General features: G+C 34.3%; 2 protein-coding genes across 3 annotated transcripts in view; both read right to left on the bottom strand.

Moving 5' to 3' along the window:
- Nucleotides 1-4,791: 4,791 nt before the first annotated feature.
- Nucleotides 4,792-17,676, bottom strand: LOC136823348 (beta-TrCP-like). The gene is made up of 8 exons (XM_067079529.1): nucleotides 17,170-17,676; nucleotides 11,051-11,322; nucleotides 10,148-10,285; nucleotides 8,926-9,044; nucleotides 8,415-8,664; nucleotides 5,746-5,927; nucleotides 5,282-5,408; nucleotides 4,792-5,018 (listed from the first exon to the last, which is right to left on the bottom strand). The coding sequence occupies exons 1-8, from the start codon at nucleotides 17,477-17,479 to the stop codon at nucleotides 4,875-4,877; spliced, it is 1,542 nt and encodes a 513-aa protein (XP_066935630.1). The 5' UTR covers nucleotides 17,480-17,676; the 3' UTR covers nucleotides 4,792-4,874.
- A 1,280-nt stretch (nucleotides 17,677-18,956) lies between these two features.
- Nucleotides 18,957-20,650, bottom strand: part of LOC136823292 (DNA topoisomerase 2-binding protein 1-like) — a 29,690-nt gene continuing 27,996 nt past the window's right edge. For both annotated transcript variants that reach the window (XM_067079475.1, XM_067079483.1), the window contains exon 14: nucleotides 18,957-19,713. In XM_067079475.1, the coding sequence (XP_066935576.1) occupies nucleotides 19,445-19,713 (269 nt within the window). In that variant the 3' untranslated portion in view covers nucleotides 18,957-19,444. The remainder of the gene's footprint in view (nucleotides 19,714-20,650) is intronic.

Below are 20,650 nucleotides of genomic sequence, written 5' to 3'. Positions count from 1 at the left end.
TGATAACGAGTGCAATTCGAGAATAATTGCACGAGTGATTTTTTTGTTATTAATTTTCCGAGTCCGAAAGGACGAGGAAAATTTGAAACAAAAAAAATCACGAGTGCAATTTTCGAATTGTACCAGTTATTATGTGATTACGAGCTAATTGCACAATTTTTTCACTACTTTTTCCCCGTCAGGAAAATAAATTACACTGAAAGTTTTACATTTTTCTCTTCTCTTTATGTTTTTCTTTCATTGTTTGCTTAAAGATTTTCTTTCTCAAAAAATGAATTTCGAATGTAATTAAAACGTTCGATAAAAAATGTAAGAAAAAACATTAAAATCAATTTTGTAAACATTGGCGCGTCAGTGAAGAGTGTGATTAACGATTAATTGCTCTCTACAGGATACAATTAACGATTAATTGCTCTCTTTGAAGGCGCGCTAAAGAAGAAAAAATAACTCATCGTGCGATTAGATATTGAAATCATAACAAGCAGAACTCGAGGGAAGAATTGACTTCATTTGCGTATCATACTTTTCAGTTTCTTCTTATCTTGAAAATGAATTTTTAACATGTGAATATAAGATAAATCTGTCAGATATTTTGATATTACAATTTACTTTTTAAGAAGAATATACTGTAATTTTCAACTTATGAAAATATGATACTATATTCCATATCTGTGATACTGTCCAATTAAAGGTCTTTGTTTAGCAAGAAATGAGCCCGCTCGAAATAAATACCGTCAACTGCTCTAACTTGGGACGATTGGTCGAAACATGGGACTGGCTGATATCTGGCCTGTCAATACTATTGAATCTCTTTGACAACAAATTTGTTTTGATAACTCCACCAAGTTTATCAATCATACTTCTTCGTTCCTCTTAGAGTGCACAGACACTCGCGTGTGTTCCACTACGGATTTTTTTTCATATTTTGATTTAAAAGGATACTCGGTGCGAAAGAGAAATTGTGTATTTTTTAATACGCCGTTCATTAACTCAAATCAAATGACTTCGGAGGTTCGGTGAAATGGTGGCCGAATTGCCGTCCCATGTTTTGTCAGATAGTCCCAAGTGTTAGAGCAGTTGACGGTAGGTAGTAACTTTGTTGAAACTAATTCGATTAGTTCTTGATTTTTTTCTTAATCTTACTTGTCCAAATCTTTTGGCCCCAAAACGAGCATCTAGCTACAAATTTTCATTTTATTCTTATAAAACCTACATACCTAGTTTTTTGTTTGTTTGTTTTTCACTTTGGTATATTGCTTTTTGTGATTAGTGTAATGATTTTTCAAACCAGTGTAAATTATTCGAATGAAATTGATGAAATAATAAATATATGAATAGATTTATAAATTTACGCTCTTCCTTGTTAAAAATTTGTACCAAAGCCCCCTTGATAAGTTGTAGGAAAATGTCCGCCATTGTAGATTTCGGGATTTGGCGATAACTAATATGTCCCTCGATTCTAAACCGTATCTGTACTAACTCGACTTCTTATCATTTTCTTCTGGTAGCTACGCAATAACCCTTTTTCAATTTTATGAAATACAATTACCATTTTCGCGTCAGTGCATCTTCGATCCTAGAACATCATCATTGTGGAGAAAATATTCCAATGTATTGTCCTATGGTGAAGATAAGAGATCTTACCTCGAGAAAAGAAGTGTTGAGAGTATATATGTATTTTTGGGGTTGCATGTTGTACTCTGCTCCCCGTCATTCTGTAATAATACCAGGATTGTTGCTCTCGAGTTCACTATTCCATGATGAACTACAATCCAGGTCATAATATTTGAAAAAAAGAAAACATTTCCACAAACAGTTTAGAGGCGTTCTAACTTAGGTTAGAAAGGTAGAGTTTTAACTTTCAAGATCAAAAAGTTCACAATATAGCCTAGAATCTATAAACCCCTCCCAAATTGAAATAGTCGATTACATTTAATAAATAGCCCAAAAGCGACTTTCTCGCCCCAACTTTAAATTTCTAAAATCGAGGAATGTTGTCAAAACGGTCTCCCTAGTGACAATGATAATACGCCGAAAGCCAGTGCATCGTGTGAAAATTATTGAGTTCCTTGCTAGGTAATATATAAAGGATTAGCCTATCACACTTTGCACTCCGGCGCAAAACACTTGAAAAATAAGTTTCCGAAAATGCAATTAGTTCAACAAAAAAAATCAGAAGTTATGAATTTTTTGTTGTTAAAAACATTTCCAGAGGTTCTAAGAGTTTAGTCAACCTTTGTGTTTTAAGTTATCTTGTTAAAAATTGGAAAGTTTCATCTCCCCTTAGAATTTTCTTTCGATGAGTTCTAAGCATATAGTACCTGGGTGGTGTAACCCCCCCCTTGGTAAAAAATAGAGTTAAAGTAAAGTCCTACACAGCAAAACAAGAATTCTTCAAATTTTGGAGAAGTTATTTTTGATCTGTTTGATAATGAAGTTTCCAACTTCAAGAGACGAAAGAAATGGTTAGACTGTTAACCGAGTCGAACGGAAAGACTAAATGTTTTGAAATGTTTAAATATTTTTTGTAGTTTATTGCTGGCTTTCGAATAAAGAGGCACTCAAAGGTTCTCGCTGTCAAATTACTCATACTCGGTATGTACTTCCGTAGTTTGAGAAGAGATTTTGTTACTTTTTCTAAAGAACGCGTCATCTCTATTACTTCAAATAACCAATTAGTGAAGTCTCTTGTAAAAACTACAGCCCATCCCAGCCTTCGGGACCCCTTTTCAGCACTTATCCGATAGTTAGCCTGATTGGTCAACCTTGAGAACAAGACAAAGAGAAGTACGTTTCACAATGTTGCAACCAGGTTGACACATAGGTAGGCAAGTAGGATATTATATACTGTACACTGTTCACGCCAGCCAAAGACCAAATGCTCAAACAAAACAAATATGTGTGTTTCAATGTGTTCTGAACCTTTTGAGAAAGATAAGTAGGAGTGGAAAATAGGAAGGAATGGAAGATTGAAACACGGCATGTTCGTCAAGCTTCAAGTCAAGCTTCCAATATTCTATGGTATGGAAATTTGGAGTGAAAATAGTCAATAAGCAGACCAAGATTTTATTTGCTATTATAATATTGTTTCAACGATAGTAATATATACACAAAATGTTTGAAGTAGATTTGGAATCGGACTACACGCGTCTCGCGGATATATAGCGAGCGTTCTTATTGGAAGGTTCGAAATAATTGAACCATGTAAACACCTGAAGCAAATAGAGTTACTCAACTCCTCTCGACATTAGTGCATTATTAGCCTAGTTTTTAAAATGATTCGTTTGTTCGAGTGCTGGAAATAACTCTCTAAAACAGAAGGGAATAGCTTCTAAATGTGTCCCGTGGTATTTTAATATTATTCTTGAAACGACCCAAAAATGATTTCACTCATCTCGAAAATTGTGCATTAAAGACGCGTGTAGCCCAAAAAGTAAGTCCGGGAGGGGTCAATCTGTCGAGTCGCACAAAAACTGCGACAAAAAAATTAATGTACAATTTCAATTGGGATTTCTAGCAAAAATGACAATAGCAATAATATAATAATAGTACTAAAAATAGACTCTAATTGAGAAAGTAATATTTTGTGAACCAACAAAGTGATGAAAGGAGGAACTTCGACAAATGAGTTACAACGAACACAATTCAAAATGTTAGCTAAGTATTTGAGAAAAAAAAAACGGAAAGAGATTTGGCAAACGAAAAACAGAACAAAGAATCAGAAAATAATCTCCTTATATATATGGTGGATGAAACTATGAACCCAACTACAGTTGAGTCTCGATAAGAAGTACTACGGTAACGGATGAGAAGTGCACAAATAAGTAGTACCATTTTTAAAGGGTCAAGCTAGAGTTTTTACAAGTTCTTTGATGACTCTGTTGGTCGTTAAATGTTGAGACAAACGATTTTATTACTTTTTCTAAAGAACGCGTCATCCCTATTGTTAAAAAATAACCAATCAGTTAAGCATCTTGTAAAAACTCCAGCTTATCCCTTTTTAAACGATCCCCATAGAGTACTTCATATGAGAATTTTGTTTTGACAACTGTATTTGGCATTTTATTTTCTTACCGATAAACTATTAATTCTAATAAGCTGATGAAAATTTGTATGTGAAATCGGCCTAACAGCCCAGGCAAATCGGCTGCAAAAGTAAAAAGAAACAACATAGAAAATGAAAAAAAAAACTAAAAAAGAAACAAAAAAATATAACTCTGTGTAAGAAAATCTTTACAGTTCATTTTTATAATAGTCTTAGAAAGAAGACCCCTTAAAGTTTTCTGTAAAATTTATACAATAAAAAACCTAAGCATTACGTTAAAGTTAAGGGGCGCAATATCGATAGTGAAGAGAGCATTTTTCAAAAGAAACTCTTCCATTCTTGTAAAATTTCACGATCTAACCATTTCGAACTCGTCGATCATGCGAACAAAATTTAATCCGATTTTTCGTAAGAAATGTCTCAAGACTCTAACCACATTCAAAAACATATCTACCAACAACATAAACACCTTGAAATTGTTTTGGTCAGTCTTAAGCGTGATGAGCTAGTGATTCACATAATGGCACATAATAATAAGGAACTTCTGTTTTCATAACCCAATCAAAAACGGGTTGTAGTATTTATGGCTTCCACTAAATCACTACATTCCAAAGCCAAACAATCTGGGTAAAGCAGACTAGCCTTGAGGCGAACAAGGCCTTACTAGCCTGTTGATAGTGTACCGTCACACGGTTGTTAGGGACAACGACGACATCGCCAATAACGACAACAACAACACAAATATATAAAAAGGATAAAATCATTTCAAAATATTTTTCAAATTCAGCATTTTATACGATTTGTGTGTGTGTTTTGTAGGGTGACTAGGTCACGAGTTTGTGGCGTTATAACGGGCGGTTAAATTGTCTTGTTGTCCATCAAGAAAGTCCCATATGAGTATCGTATCATCGTGAGAACTACTTATTATCTGGAACTCATCGAATTGTAAACGAAATACTCTGCCAGTATGCTCCTGAAAAGAGAAAAACGGAGAAATGTGATGAAGAGCCAGTATTTTCTCTGAAAAAGGGACAGTTACCGTGGATGAGCTAAATGAGCTAAATCAGGGCGGTACGCGAGAAAGAAAATTTATTTTTTGATTTTTCTAACCTCTCTATTTATTAATCTTGAAAATAAATTCAGTAAAAAAGCTAATTCCCTTTGTTTAATGTATACTTTTCAAAGGACGTAGTCAGCGTTCGCAAATATGCCAACAATTACAAATTACTTTCTTACCATAAGTGTTCGAATACACAAAGCATTTGGAGGTTTCCTGGTATCTAACGCTGCTTGCAAGTCCCACACTTTGATTTTACCGTCATACGCTCCACTCACTATGTGTTTGTTATTGAATCGAATACATCTGAAAAAGGAAAAGAAACCATCAGTTAGATTCGACCTTTTTGCCCAGTTCATAGTAAGTCTTTTTATTATGATGGCGCAACAAAAAACCTGTATAACTGAAAACATATTCTGAAAAAAAATATTACTATACTAGCGTTACTACACTGCGTTGTCATTATCACATAAACTTTTGAGGGGCAAAAATCTGGACTGCTGCTTCTTAAAGGGGTTGAAATTAGATTTTATTAAAGAGTCTCCTATACCCCAATTTGCCTAAAATTCATGCAAGTGGTCAATCGTTAGATGAGAAAATCACTTTACTTGTAAAGTCAAAAATGAATCACGAAAAAAGGTACCTGACTAATTCTTCGTGTCCTTCCAGTGTTCGTAAACAATTTCCCATCTCGATATCCCATAATCGGATAGTAAAATCGGATGAACCGCTCACCACTAAAGTACCCCGATATTGAAGACATGCGATACCACGTCGGTGGCCACTCAACGTTCGAACGAACTCGCACGTGCTCGTGTTCCACACCTGTCAAAAAAGCAAACTTATTTCAAGTATTTGTAAGAAAATTAAACGTGTAAGCCGAACAATTGGCTTGTCTTAATTATCTTTCCAACTACGTTAAGGGAAGAACATTTGGCGGAAAGAAAATTTGGCGGATTTGGCCAAAATTCCAAATGTGAGCTATTTCAGTTCTTAAAGCAGGTTTTTTTTCTTTAATAGGTTATTTTTGGCTAAAATTATCCTTCATCTGCCATATTAAATTCCCGTCAAATTAAATTTTTCAGGCCATCCCCTAAATTAAAATCCCTCTGAAAAAACTTTTTCAACCATCCGCTAAGATTTCTACCTTTAGGGTAATGAGAAGACAAATTACTGTTAATATAAATTCCAGGCCAGAAAATGACGAAAAGTGACAGAGGGTTTATCTATAGTCGAGAAGTCGTTTTCCTTGAAAATGCGCCGCGTCACCGTCATTCTATCAGGGATCAAACAGGATGAAAATATAGAATTGTAGAACTGCAAGTGTAGGAAGACATTTCAAAAAATATTTGAGTTTGAGATATTTTTCAAAATTAGTACAGAAACAAGTGATACTTTTATGGACCTACCTGGTTATGCATTTAACACATATATAATTGATATCTACGTGAGCATGAACGTTAAACAATCATTCAGAACACAAATAGTGACGATTTATTAAAATTAGTCGTTTGTTTCTTATTAAAAAAAAATGTTTAGAAACCAAAATTTCATGCTCTTGAAATATTCTTTCATATTCAAGACTTCGTGAGCATTAAAAGACATTTATCTCATCAAAAAATTGTTTTTCGGCCCAAATTTTTTTCTCGAAAATCGGGCTCCGTCAGGGGGGGGGGGTCAGTACTAAAATGTAAGACATACATGAGTACTAAAAGGATTTTTGCTAATTTTTGACATACCCCCACCTATTTTTCGAAAATGTTATTTTAGTACACATGTACTAAAATTATTTTGAGTAATTTAACATAGATACCACCCATTTTTTGCCCTTTTACGGGTTTAAATTTACCAAAATGGGGTCATTGTTACAAACCCAGTCGAATTTAGCGCATCAATCTGCAAAATAATGTAATTTTATTACTAAACTGTGCTAAACTGTACATAAAAATATTTTCAAAAAATATTTAAAAAATTGGAAAAATTCTGAAAAAATTTCTGAAGATTTTTTCGAAAATTCCTGAAAAAAAAAAATCAAATTTTTTCCAAAATTGTTAAAAAAATGCTCCATTTTGGCTGATTTTAGAACAAAATACTAAGATTTTTCAAAAATTTCTTTAAAAAACCACCCTTTTTGGTATTTTAGTACACATGGTACTAAAATTATTTTTGAGCTTTTTTGCAGTACCACCACGTCACTAAATGTCATGATGTCTGAGATTTTAGTACCGACCCCCCCTGGCTCCGTCAAATTTTGGCCACCACCGTTTTGCACCTTTGTACCAAAGATCAAATGATTCCTATGATTTAATCTCGAGAAAAGCTGGTAACGAACGAACGAACGGACGGACGGACGAACGGACATAGGTGAATTTATAGGACCTCCACCCCACCGGGGTAGGTCCAACAAGGAGTGATTGACCACAAATTTTTGTGAGGAGTTTTACTAGGATTTCAAGCGATTATAGTTGGTCTAGTGAATGATTGGCAATATAACGAAATCAGAATTGCTAGCCCATAGCTGTAGTTTGAATGAAAAAGATTGCAGCCATTTTAAATGAACAATCGAGTTCAAATAGAAATTGTTGCCGCCGCACAAAAATTTCAAAATGTTGAATTTAGATTCTCTTGACGTTAAATAATTGATGTGTTATCTATACATAGTGTTTTGATTGTTGACGCGGGAAACTAAATATACCCCTTGATTCAGTTTTGCTTCCCTTTTTACTACTGAAAACAATATTTTTAGTAACATCCCACGATATGAATATTTTAAAATACAAAATGTTTGTTCCTTGCACCTTTTTCGAAGCAAATGAACAGTTCCTGTCAAAGTGAAATATGTCCCTGTTTTTCGAAATGAAAGTAAAAATTCTTCTTTGGTGGCGAGAAATTTTACAAACTATTTAATTTTGAAATATATTATTCAAAATAAAAAGAAAAGCCATCGAAAAAAAAAATTTTGAGTGCGAAAGTAAATTCTTTCAGCAAAAGTTTGGGCTTTTCCTTATCACACTATAATTCATCATCGTAAAAAAACTCGCATCAGAATTTGATTACTCCCCGATCGACGTCGGATATCTAGACCCATTACCGTCATTCCTCTGATAATCATTTCGGCGCACTAATACTAGAAGAGAATAAATTAAAAAGTTGGTTCTTCCATCGCATAACGATTAGAGAAAATTAGTAGTCTATCCGCACTTGGAGGTTGAGGGTATCAAAGCTAACATTTTACAGCCTTTCTGCTCAAGTGCGTGTTTATGGTGAGTATCAATCACTCCCTGAACTTGTCCGAAAAAAATAGATTCTTACCTTGATAGTTCGATCACCGGACGCAGAGACAATATATTTGTCATCGAAATCCACAACATTGACAGCTGCACGATGACCGACTAGCACCCTTCGCAATGAAATATCCGTCGGCGAATTCAGATCCCAGACAGCGATTGATCGATCTTTTGAACACGTGATCATGATACCATCTTGAAATCGTAAATGTAGAACAGCCTCACAATGGTGGATTAAAGTGTTCAACATTTCACCTGTGTTGACGTCCCAAATCCTACATAGAAAGAAATCATACATTAAATGTACTGTAAAACGTGGTTCTATCTACTGTATAGCTTCAAGGGAAACAAGTCGGTGCGTTTACTTCTAGTAGGGTGTAAAAGAGGGATTATTAATTCATGCTTGTACTTTGTAACCAATGCAACAGCCTAAAAATTTGAAAGGGTAAAGTAGAAGCCAAGGCAGTGTATAATCTATAAACTTAATCATAGTCAGTTTAAAAGGGCGAATTACAAACTTTCAAATAATCACATACCGGACAGTAGCATCACTTGAACCAGTAACAATAATCCTGTAATCGTATTGGAGACATAATACTGAGCCTGTGTGTCCGTGTAATACTTGTGTACAGTCTAGTGATTTTCGATTCCACAACTGAAGGAAAGTTAGAAAAGTCAAGGTTGAGTTTGGAAGAGTATTGTAAAGAGGACTTGATTCTTTGAAAAGAGAAACTTCACCGGGCAATATTTTCATGGGGATAAATTTGGGCAACCTGTACAAAAAAATATTGTCACTAACCCTTACAAATTTATTGAGTGAAGGTTTTAAGACTCTTGCCTTAAATCCCGTGAAGGAAATGTCCACCTATACAGATATTTGGGAGATTCCGTGAGCACGGGAAGGCAAGACGAGCTGGAGAGTCAGGAAATAAAATTGGTGTGTTTATGTGGTAGAAAAAAATTTAACCACAATTTCCAGGACATAGAATTAAAGTGACCGTGGAAAGAGATAAATAATATTTGTATAAATGAACAAGATCTGTCTACGTATTATTTTTGTCTGATTGGATTCTGTTTCAAAGCAAATTCGATTTCGAACTGATGATGATGATAATAACAATCTTATTTAGAGACAAAAAAGAAACCACAAAGATGCTGTGATTCTCATAAACTACAGTGTTTCGAGAACAGCTCATTTCTAATTGGGATAGAAAAAGCTATTTAGAAAATTAGGCTAAGTAGAGGATTAAAACGTAATGACATCGTTTTTTTCTTCGTTTGCTTTGGATTTCTATACACAGAGCGCTATAATGATATATCTGAAAAAAAACATACAGTATTTCTCAAAAAATAGTGACTGGTAGAAAGAAGAGCTTCACTGAAAATACAATTTTCGTTTTTAAATTTTCCATTTAGAATAAAAACACAAGAAAAATGTCAAGCTCGCGTGACAATATATTTAAGATTTTTAAAATTGTTTATCAAAACTTAGCCTTGACCTATAGCAGCAGTGAGGCGGGTTTAAACTAAGTCAGCATTCAAAAGTTTAGAGTAATCTGGAATAACAAAATGTTCTAGAATCAATATGAAAGATGAAAGGTAGCATTTCTGACCTCCGCCGGCACGATTTTCCCATATATTTAATACTTATTATAGTTGACCTACGATAGCTAAGTTCAAATCGGGAAAAAACATTTCTAGACTTAACGAGGTTCGAAAATGTCCGAACCGTTTTCGAAAAAAACCAAAATATTTTACCTTGATGGTATTATCTCGAAGTCCACTAACGATCTTGTCATCATCGTACTGCAAACAATAAACACCTTTGATATTCTCACTGCGACAATGAATCTTCAACAAGCCGTGTTTTCCACATCGCCAATTCGATTCCAGTCTCTGTAAAAAGAAACGCGATAAAATAATGGAGTTAGGCCGGAATCGTTGTGAAAAAGGTATCAATAAAAGTCTACTAAAGATTTCGAACAAGTTTGATTCGATAATCGAACTTCGATCGAATCCATCGATTTAAATAATGCTCAAATTAGAAAGTTTGCCAATTGATCGGCTTCAGATATAACACCCCTGTGTCACAGACCCGCTGGGGCTCCAGCCACACTGGAAAATTTGGCAAAAATTCCGTCCCTGGTGGGAAAGATACCCTAGAATTTCAGCCCAACTGAGAAATTGACTTTGATTTCATCCCCATTAAAAACTCATTGTTTAGAAATTGCACTCCCAAACCATCCCACTGGATTTTTTAACCTTGTAACAATAAGAATTTTTATCCCCATCGAGATTTCAATCGAAACTTTTATCCCCGCTGTAGGAAAAAGTTTCACCGGAGCTGTGAGACAGATATAACGTTGTAATATATTGTGTTATGTAAGAATACTGTTAACAATTTTGAAATTTTGCGCCAAGGCATAAATCAAGCTTGTTTGTTGAGAATTTGATACTAAAAAAAAGTTGTATGAATTATGAGAAATTCAAGCTGTGCCTGGAATGAGTCATCAAACCATGTCTCGCAGCAAAGTGTGTTTATTTAAAATGGACGATTAAACCACTTAAATTTGTTAAAGGTTAAATTCAAAGTGCTTGAAAAGTAGAAATGTTGTTTTTAGAAGAATGGGTTTCAGGGTATACAAAATGAGATTAACTTACGTTTATATCTGCAACAATTTTAGGATATAAAGTGCGAAAATATACATGATCAGTTTTTTGTGAAGGTTTGCGTAGAGAATCAATCCAGCCCCGTCGTTCGCCTAAACCACACCACAATGAATCGTGCATCACTTTACGTTGTATTAATTTTTTCCATAACATACCGTCCGCTATAACGCGACGCCATTCTCTACAAACAAGTTCTGCAGACCGTAACGATTTATCGTCTAAGTATGATAATATCTTCTCTGCCACTGGTTCTAAGCCTTTTCCTGAAACATAATAATACAATAAATAAAGTGATTTATTTCTTTACGCTTTTCGATACCATTTACACACAATATTGTTGATCCAGCGTCAGCGACGATAACACTTTTAGGTTATAATATTTTCAAGTATTCTCGTTAAAGGAGGTGTTGTGATTTCAGACTTTAAATGGATCAAAATATACCTAAGGCAGGATAGACCTCTAGCTCTGGCTTAGCTTTATATTGACACTGTTTTATCTGAAACGAATTTCTAAATAAACTCGTTGGCAAGGTAAATACGAGATATGTATTTTATATTTAGAGAGATTGAAAAACCTTTCGAGTTAGACAAAGAAATAACTTCCAACTGAGCTAAAATTGACATGTTAAAAACGTCAGCCAAATTAAATATGTTGTTTAAAGAGGATCAGAAATAACAGTTATAAAAGATTAAGAAAGAGCTACACAGCATCTTAACACATGGTATAGAGAGACAATCAAATGACTGATGAGTTCAAACAGAAAATTTACAAAAAAACATTTACACCAGGCAAAGAGTTTTTACTATGATATGATCAATAAATGAAAAGAAAGAAAAGTCAAAACTTTGAGAAGATTACATTCATTGTAAAATAGTAAGTTAAAATCCTCAAAATCGACTTGAAAGTAAAAAAAGGCTAAGGCTCTCTCAAGTAGACATAGAATCTTTGAATGACATGAGTAGCCAACTAAAATAATCCATATCCTGACACATTATCAAAGAAAAATCGAACAACATAAATTTAACACACGAGGTGAACTGAAAAACTAGAATTAACTCAAGGGAATTAACGTTGTTAAAACGAGTCAAGTTTATTAAATAAAGCTTTTTCACATAATGCTAAAAGGTTATTGATATTCCGTTTATTAGTGTAGTTTTCCAAGTTTTGTAACATGAACAATTTTAAAATTATTAAACTTTTTCAAGCTTGCTGAACAGCAAAATTTTTTAAATAAGTTTCTGGAGATTTTAGGTAACGATTAAAAACTAAAAACAATAAATATCTATCAAGTAAAATCATGTGCATTATGCAAATTCAAATTAAAATATATAAATAAATGTCTATGAAACAGTAAAAAGTGGCCTTATAAAATTTGGACCCTAAGCGCCTGAAATCTAAAAAAAAATTCGAAATAAGGCTGAGCAGAAGAAGAAGTTCTCATTAAACTTTTACCAAAAGTTTATTTACTACAATTAGTTTTAGCCATTAAACATTTCTGGTTGTGAGAATTCATGAATGAGCCTTACTTTTTTCGGGATATATGCGAAGGTGCAAAATACAGGCTAAAGAAGTGCAGAACCTGGGGGCTTTTAATGTTTACCCTTTTAAACCTTCAGATTCATGCAAAAAACTATGAGATTTTGCTTCACGATGCAAAACAGCACAACCCTCCATCATAAAGTTAAAAAATGCCTCCCTATTATTCTCTGAACATTTTTATACTCTCTCTCTCGCACACACAGAGGCTATAGTGTAGACATTCCACAAAATCTTAAAAATTGAGACCGTTCTTTTCATACAACCATCTGTATGCTGAGCCTAACAGTACAAACATAACCAGTAAGGTTGTAAAGTGAAATAATGTCATATACCCTGATGGTTGTGCATGTACTTTCTAGCTTAGAGGGATAGACATTTGAATAGCAAAATCACTAAAGATATAACTTGAGCCCTTCAAAAACGATAAGCTATAGGTTAGTTGCTAAGCTATTGGTGTGATTATGTGACTATTATATTTTTTGGGTAATTATTTAAGCTAGAAAATCTTGAAAAAAAAGGTCTATTGGTTGATTGTGCGTAATTCCATTGATTCCCTTTGATTGAAAGCATCCTGCCAAATAACTAGTGTAAAAAATGATATCGCTCAGTGCAAAAACAAATTGCCAGATATTGTTAGATTGACTTTATTTGGATACTGGTTCATTCAGTTAGTTGAATAATAATCCTATTATTCATATCTCCAAAAAAGAGTGTCAGAATTAGATGAGGGATGTCGATCAATTTAGGAATTTCATTGTAAAACCAGACAATCTCAAAATCAAACAGAATCAGCAATCATATCAATCAAATTTGAGCGCAATGCATGATTGAAATTTGTTTGCGAAACACAATCAAATATCAATTAAATTTTACCTAGTAATTTTCAGATTCATTTTCAGAGATTGGATTGCTTTTGATAATGTTTGATGTTCAGATCAATTATTTCTATTTCTTTTTTCATTTCTATAAATTTATTTGCATCAGCCTAAAAAAGCAAATATTGCAAATAATACAATAGACCTTTTGTAGGATGCAGCGTCATGTTAAATAAACCTTTCCAAGCAAATGCAACGGTGCAGAACAAATTACTACATACTACAGCATACATTGCCTACCCTCAGCCAGTACAAACAAGATAATAGTAATCAGCTATCTTGTAGAAGACAAATAAATTAAATTTTTTTTAAGTTGATTTTGCTACCAGTAGAGTGTCCACACACTTGCACACACCCAGATAAGAAGTACATACACAATGGCTAGGCTATTTGACTTTGTAACCTAATGTTTTTATGTGTACTTCTAAGCTCGGCGCACAGAGGATTATTGTAATTTAAAATCTAATGTCAACACTCTAACACCTTCTTTCAGTGCGGCTAGAACTTCAATATGCCTTGGTTAGAAAAAGCTATACCTGTTTTCTTTTCTCTTTACAGAATCAACAAGCCATCAACATCAACAAATTCCACACATTTCCTCATCAGAAACTTTTAAATTATCTGCTATTATGACTTTCTTGAAGCCGTTCTGAAATTAACCAATCAGGTTATCAGATTCCTATGGGAGTTCTTTTCAGTGATTTGTAAAATAGCTACTCTCAGGTACCTAATAGCCGTGGGGATTGGAATAAGCGAGGGGGTCGGAAAAAATCTCAAAACTTAATAAGCGGGGGTTGGAATAAAAATGTCCTGGGTGGAAAATTTTTGAAAAGGTGGCTAACAGCTGAACTAGGACAAAAGAGGGAACTTTCAAAAACATTGTCCCAAAAATCAATAAGCGGGGGGGGGGGTGGAATAGGAATGTCCTAGGTTGAAAATTTTTGAAAAATTAATAAGCAGAGGGGGGGGCGGCTATTAGGTACCCGAGAGTAAGTTGCCAAAAACATTTTTTCTGGGGGTTTGAGCAAAAAACAGAACTGCCATCATTTGCTTTTTACTTAGCCCTATATTTAAGTTTGGGCTAAAAAATACTTAAATAAATAAGTTGATTATATTCAATATACTACCGTCAACTACTGTAACTTTGGGACTATCTGACAAAACATGGGACGACAATTCGGCCACCATTTCACCGAACCTCCAAAGTCATTTGATTTGAGTTAATGAACGGCCTTTTTAAAAAATACACGATTTATCTTTCGCACAGAGTAGGCTTTTAAATCAAAATATGAAAAAACCCGTAGTAGAACACACGCGAGTGTCTGTGCACTCTAAGACGAGTGTCTGTGCACTCTAAGAAGAATGAAGAAGCATGATTGATAAACTTGGTGGACTTATCAAAACAAATTTTTTGTCAAAGAGATTTAACAGTAAGTGAAAATACAGGCCAGATATCAACCAGTCCCATGTTTCGACCAATCGCCCTAAGTTAGAGCAGTTGACGATATTTGTATCTCTATAAAATGAGATAGTTTATTATTAGTAACACCCCCATATTTCATTTGGAACCTTCTATCGTGGGCACAAAATAGGCAAAATCTAAGTAGCGCCCTCGGCGAGAACGCAAGCTAATCAGTTTCTCAAGGGGGAAACGAAGTAGCCTGGGAATCCATGCTATGATTTCTTCTTTGATAAACTGATGGCGAAATGTATAGCATGGTACAGGCTGAGAGTTTGAATTTACCAGATCCTAATAACGGTTGAAAACATAGCCAATCAAACTTTGTTATGATCAAACGTTTTTATTTGACGTCAGTTAGTCAACACGCATTTTGTGCAGTTCTTCAAAAATGGTTGAAATTTAGCAAAATCAAAAACATGAACGAAAAAACCGACAAAAAGCAAGAAAAACAACCATTTGAAGAAGCTATACAAAACCAAACATGCACTCCCACCTCCTGCTCAGATGATGATGACCAAAACCGTCTAAAATGCCGAAAATGCCACCGCATGGTACACTACGAGTGCACACAATTACCGCTTTATCAGCTGCAAATTTTTGCCAACACTTATAACGAACAATATCTATGTCAGAATTGCGTGCGGATAACACGATCTCTAATGAGTAAAATAGGTGAGAACTCGTATCATATGATGCAGAGGGAGATTGAGAAGAAGGACGACGTCATTAAAAAGCTCAAAAACCAGCTAGCCAAGAACCGCAGCCTTAAGAACGATATCGAAAACATCTTAACCAATAAGATGGCTGACTTTGAAATAAAAACCAAGCAGATTATAAAAGAAGAAATAAAGCAAACGACAAATTACATAGAGAAAACATCAGAAAAAACATACGCTGAAATAACTAAGAAACACAAGGATAATTTCAAATCAGCAGTGAGAGAACACCAACAAGAAAACAAGAATGAAGAAAGAGACATCGAATCAAGAAAACGAAATATTATTATACATGGAATGGTGGAATTAGAGGTAGACAACAAAGAGGAACAACAGGAACAAGACAATATAGATATTGAAGGTATACTAGGTAACATTGGCGTTCAAGATATCAAACCGTCCCACCATCATCGCATTGGACAAAACCGAAAAGGGCTACATTGGCGTCCAATCAAGTTGATCTTAAAAAGTATAGAGGAAAAAGAACGGATAATGCAAAATCTGCATAAGCTGAAACGATTCAATGAAATTGGTGGCTTTAGCATCACAGACGACTTCACCATCAACGAAAGAAAAATTATTAAAGATATGTGCCAAAAGGCGAAAAAAATGAATTCAAAAAATGACGATTTCGTCTGGCATGTAAGAGGAAGCCCTAGAACAAACCTTCGCCTAGTTCAAAAACCTAGGACAAAGACCAAAATAACGTCTTCTCTTCTGTCCATATCTTCACGACTGGACGACAGATGAAGAACTAGACAATTTATAAATCTAAAATTATTTCGTAGAGGTCGATAGACCTGTGAAATATAATTCTATGAATAAATGTTTTTACTGGTCACAATTTTGTTTTTTATTTTAGTAACTGAGGACAGCGCTAAATTCGAATTTCCCACTGTAAAAAATGTGAGTCCAATATTGGACTCACAGCTGCTCGAGCCCGTCTTGTGTACATCAAATTATAAAAAAACACACGACGGGTCTCCTGTCTAGAAACGAAGGGATTGATATTCCTTGAAGGAAGAACGTCAGAAAAAAACCGATTGACCAAAAGATGAATTTTGTTGTTGAAAATCGATCCTGTGAAAAGGAAGAAATTTCTACAATTACGGTTTTTTGGGAATGCTGAAAAACTCTAATCTTGATCTTCCTTTACAGTAAGGCAAAGAGGTTGGGAGATTTGGGTTTGCGAGGCAAAAATTGCTAAAAAGCTGGTAAAATTGTAATCCTCAAATATATTGACGTTCCAGCCGCACTGTCTTTAGAGATATGATCTTTTTACTTTCCAATCTCTAAAATAGGTGTCTGAATTAGATGAGGGATGTATGATGATGTATGATATATATAATAATCATCCTGTTCCATTGAGATTGTCTAAATTAAATTCCAACAAATATCAGTCAGATAAAAAAACAGAAACAAAGATGTATGATACAGTAGTGCATGGTGTATAAAATCATGTATAAATAAATCTTATGATTTATCTTATGATTTATCAAGAATTAACTCTTATTTACCTGGCAATACTGAAATAAAGTCTCTTTGTAGCATTGGTTTTAGAAAGGTATTTATATGTCCATGTTGAAAATGTGTCATGCGTAATAATATGTCCTCTATAAAATCTATTTGGTCTTCCGTTGACCAGCCATCAAAAACCCTAAAGCAATTCTTTTTTTCTTCTTCATACTGTTCATTGCTAACACTATTTAAATTTGAATTGTTCGTCCTTATATCTGCTAAATTTGTCATTGGTGGTAGAGTGTTGCTTTCAATTGGGTAAATATCCATGTCAGATGAATTATAACCAGAAGGTATTTCGTACTCCATTTCCTCGTAATAAATGTCTTTTAAACTAAAGTTAATTCAAATCTCTAACAATGTAACAATAAATCTAAGGTTCCAAATATCCAGCAAGGTTCAAACATACATATTTGCTTTCTTCTCCAATGTATTTATCAAGTATAATGTCAAAGTACTCTCAGTTTCTTTCTTGAATATTCACCTTTTTGTGATGATGTTTTAAATGGCCGGCAATATCAACATAAAAATTTGTCTATCTGACGTCATAGAGGTTGTTTTAAGGGGGTTTGCGTACATTGATTAAACTTTACTTTCATTAAGTTGGACACCGAAATAATTAAAAAAACAAGTAGAATATTATCTTTTTAAGGTTGAAATGACTAAAATATAAGTATAAGGGCTTTGAAATCTTATAAAGTTGTGTGTTAGAAGAAAAAAACATCGTGTTAGAACCCCCTCAAATTTCACAACTTAGTTTCTAGACCTCTAAACAGAAGTAAACAGTTCTGAACGCCGTTCCAGACGCGACGATATATATACGACATAGATTTCCGTCGCACTTGGGTGTCGGACTAAAACGTCGTGTTCTTGACTTATTCTATAAGAACAATAATCAACAAGGCTAGTTTAAAAATAAGAACAATTTAAGACAAGGAAAAGGCTGAGCCTGGAGTTGCTGAATTTCGTACAATCTTAGGGTCAAAAAGTAAGTAATAGGCTGACAGGTCTTGACAGGTTCTTACATGATTTGGTATAAAAATATACAGAAATTGTCGCATCAAATCAGATTTCATGTGCAAATTAATTCTCTTCTTCCTGTAAATTAGATCATAGATATATATTTTGGCGGAAGGCTAGATAAAATGGTGGTCAGAAAAAATGTTGGCATTTCAGGGTATCTTAGCGCCCTGTAGATAAAGTTCGGCTCGGGTAAGCGAGAATGACATTTTCCGGCTTTCTTTCTACTTTAATTCGGAAGGCAATGATGGTTTCAGGCTATATTCCCAGCCTAATATTAAACCCAGAGTTAAAGCACTTAAAAACAACGTTTGAAAATCTGGGAAATTCTTTAAAAAAAATTGCAATTGCAATCTAAAACCAGAGCAGCCTCTTGTACCAATTTTGATTCTACTAATGGACGTGACACAACCGTGAGTGCTATCAGAATCATAAAAAAACGAACTAACAGACTGGATACGAGTTTGCCATAATTATAGCTTATGCAGAGAGATTTGAATTTACGGCGAATAAAAGATATATTTTTGGCCCAAAATCATATATAACATAAGTTTTTTCCAAACGGAAAAAAGGTCCCCTAATAGAATCGGAACTTTTACTTCGGAAAAACTATCGAAAAGTAGTATGTATGGACAGCAGGAAAATCCTACAAAATTCCTCTTCTTGAGAATACAATGGTCCCATTTCAGCAGTCTCCAATTGATTTCATTGATGGACGAGTTCAAGGAGCTGGATATGAGTTCAAATTAAATGAAAAATTCCAAACTTTGTTTTATTAAAGTAAAATTTATTTTGGTAAAACCTAACTATCAAAGATTATATACAATTAAATCGCAAAATTGAATGAAAATATTGAAGCTTTATCTGGTTCGAAGAATATTTTTGGTTACATGAAAGTCGAATTACACGATTTTTCATAAGAATGTTCTCTCTCTATGAGAATATTCTTAATAACATTGGCCAAAAAATTGAGAATATACATTGCCAAATAATTGGAACCTCAGAATTCTATTTTTAGAGCATTTTTAAATGTAAATTGTCAATCATCCCCCAGTAAGGCTCAAAACTTTCACAAAAGTGCTACCTTCAGGATGTGTAATACATCAACGACTTATTATGAAGAAGTCGCTGATTACTGAACTAAAGTTGAAAGAAGATTTTGATCCTAACCTAAGAGTACCGTAAGAAGATTTAGAGGGAGTCTTCTTTATCAACTTTAAAGCAAAAAAAAAAACATAACTTATTAGATAGAAACTATCTATTTGAAGTCTCTCTTCGCAAACGTTTATCTTTCTGTGGTGTAGCGACACGGGTGGCTTTACGTTTACCGGCAACTGCCGCCACAGACGTTCTTTTGGTAGTAGATTCGTCGTCTTTTTTCAGTTCGGCGATGACGTAGTTGAGCGCAGAGGGTTTCGGGTGTATGGTGAGGAAATCAGAGATATATTCGAGGCGAAGAACCCACAATCCATCGTCTTGAAATTGTTGGCAATTCAACTCATATTTCTCTGCAAGTCGTGGATCTGAAAAACAAAATTCAATCAAAAGGAAGGCTTAATTGAAAGGTAAAGGGTGAAGCAGGATGGAAATAACAAAGACAATGAGCGTTATGTTTCATCCACATTTACTTCACATTTAGTTTTAGAATTCCAAAGACGGTAAGAACTATGAAACTTTAGGGTTTAAAGGCAAACATAGTCTCTTAACCAAAGTTGCTTCAATAATGAAAGCAGCTCAAAAAGCTCCAAAATTTGCCGTGACTTGATTTCTAACGCAATAGGTCAGAGTGCTGACCGAAAGCCATTAGTACAATTCAATCAGGAAATCAATCATTTTTTTAATTTACAACTAAAACTTCCCGTTCTATTAATTAAATTCATCATTAGCTTCTCCATTATCACATGAAACCTCTCCGAAAATAAACAACATGCACGTTCCGTCGAAATCCACGTCTAGGGACCGTTCAAGAAATAACTATCTGATTCGCAGACCTCTTTAGATATAACATACTATACTGTACTGTAAGAAACTTTTTCGTTAGAGGATGGACAGAAGCCTAAGAAAATACAAAAAGCGGAGACGAATCTCTATACAATCCGGTCTGTACTTTATCAACATGGAACAAATTTATTTGTTAAATCTGTTTTTGATCGAAAAATGTCTGAATGTGGTTAAACAAAATGGATATCTTATCATGTGCATTCGACAGCTTTTTAGGCAGTTAAAACATCGATTCTAAGAAGGCCCATTTGCATGACCTATTGCCCATCAATTATAATGACAGCGAGTTTGGATGCAGAGTCAACCTTTAACCGTTCATTTTGAATCTGATTAGGAGTTTCTGTTACACAAAGAATAAAGTGTTTATAACGTCATCGAGTGTCTAATTCGTGGATTTCGCAGTCAAAACAAACTACACATTTTTTTATAAGAACATCCAAAACTCTTGAAGCCTTCGGA

The sequence above is a fragment of the Clytia hemisphaerica genome, unplaced genomic scaffold, assembly GCF_902728285.1.
Source record: "Clytia hemisphaerica strain Z4C2 unplaced genomic scaffold, Clytia hemisphaerica genome assembly, whole genome shotgun sequence".
Taxonomy (NCBI): Eukaryota; Metazoa; Cnidaria; class Hydrozoa; order Leptothecata; family Clytiidae; genus Clytia; species Clytia hemisphaerica.
This window is presented reverse-complemented; position numbering and strand designations above follow the sequence as displayed.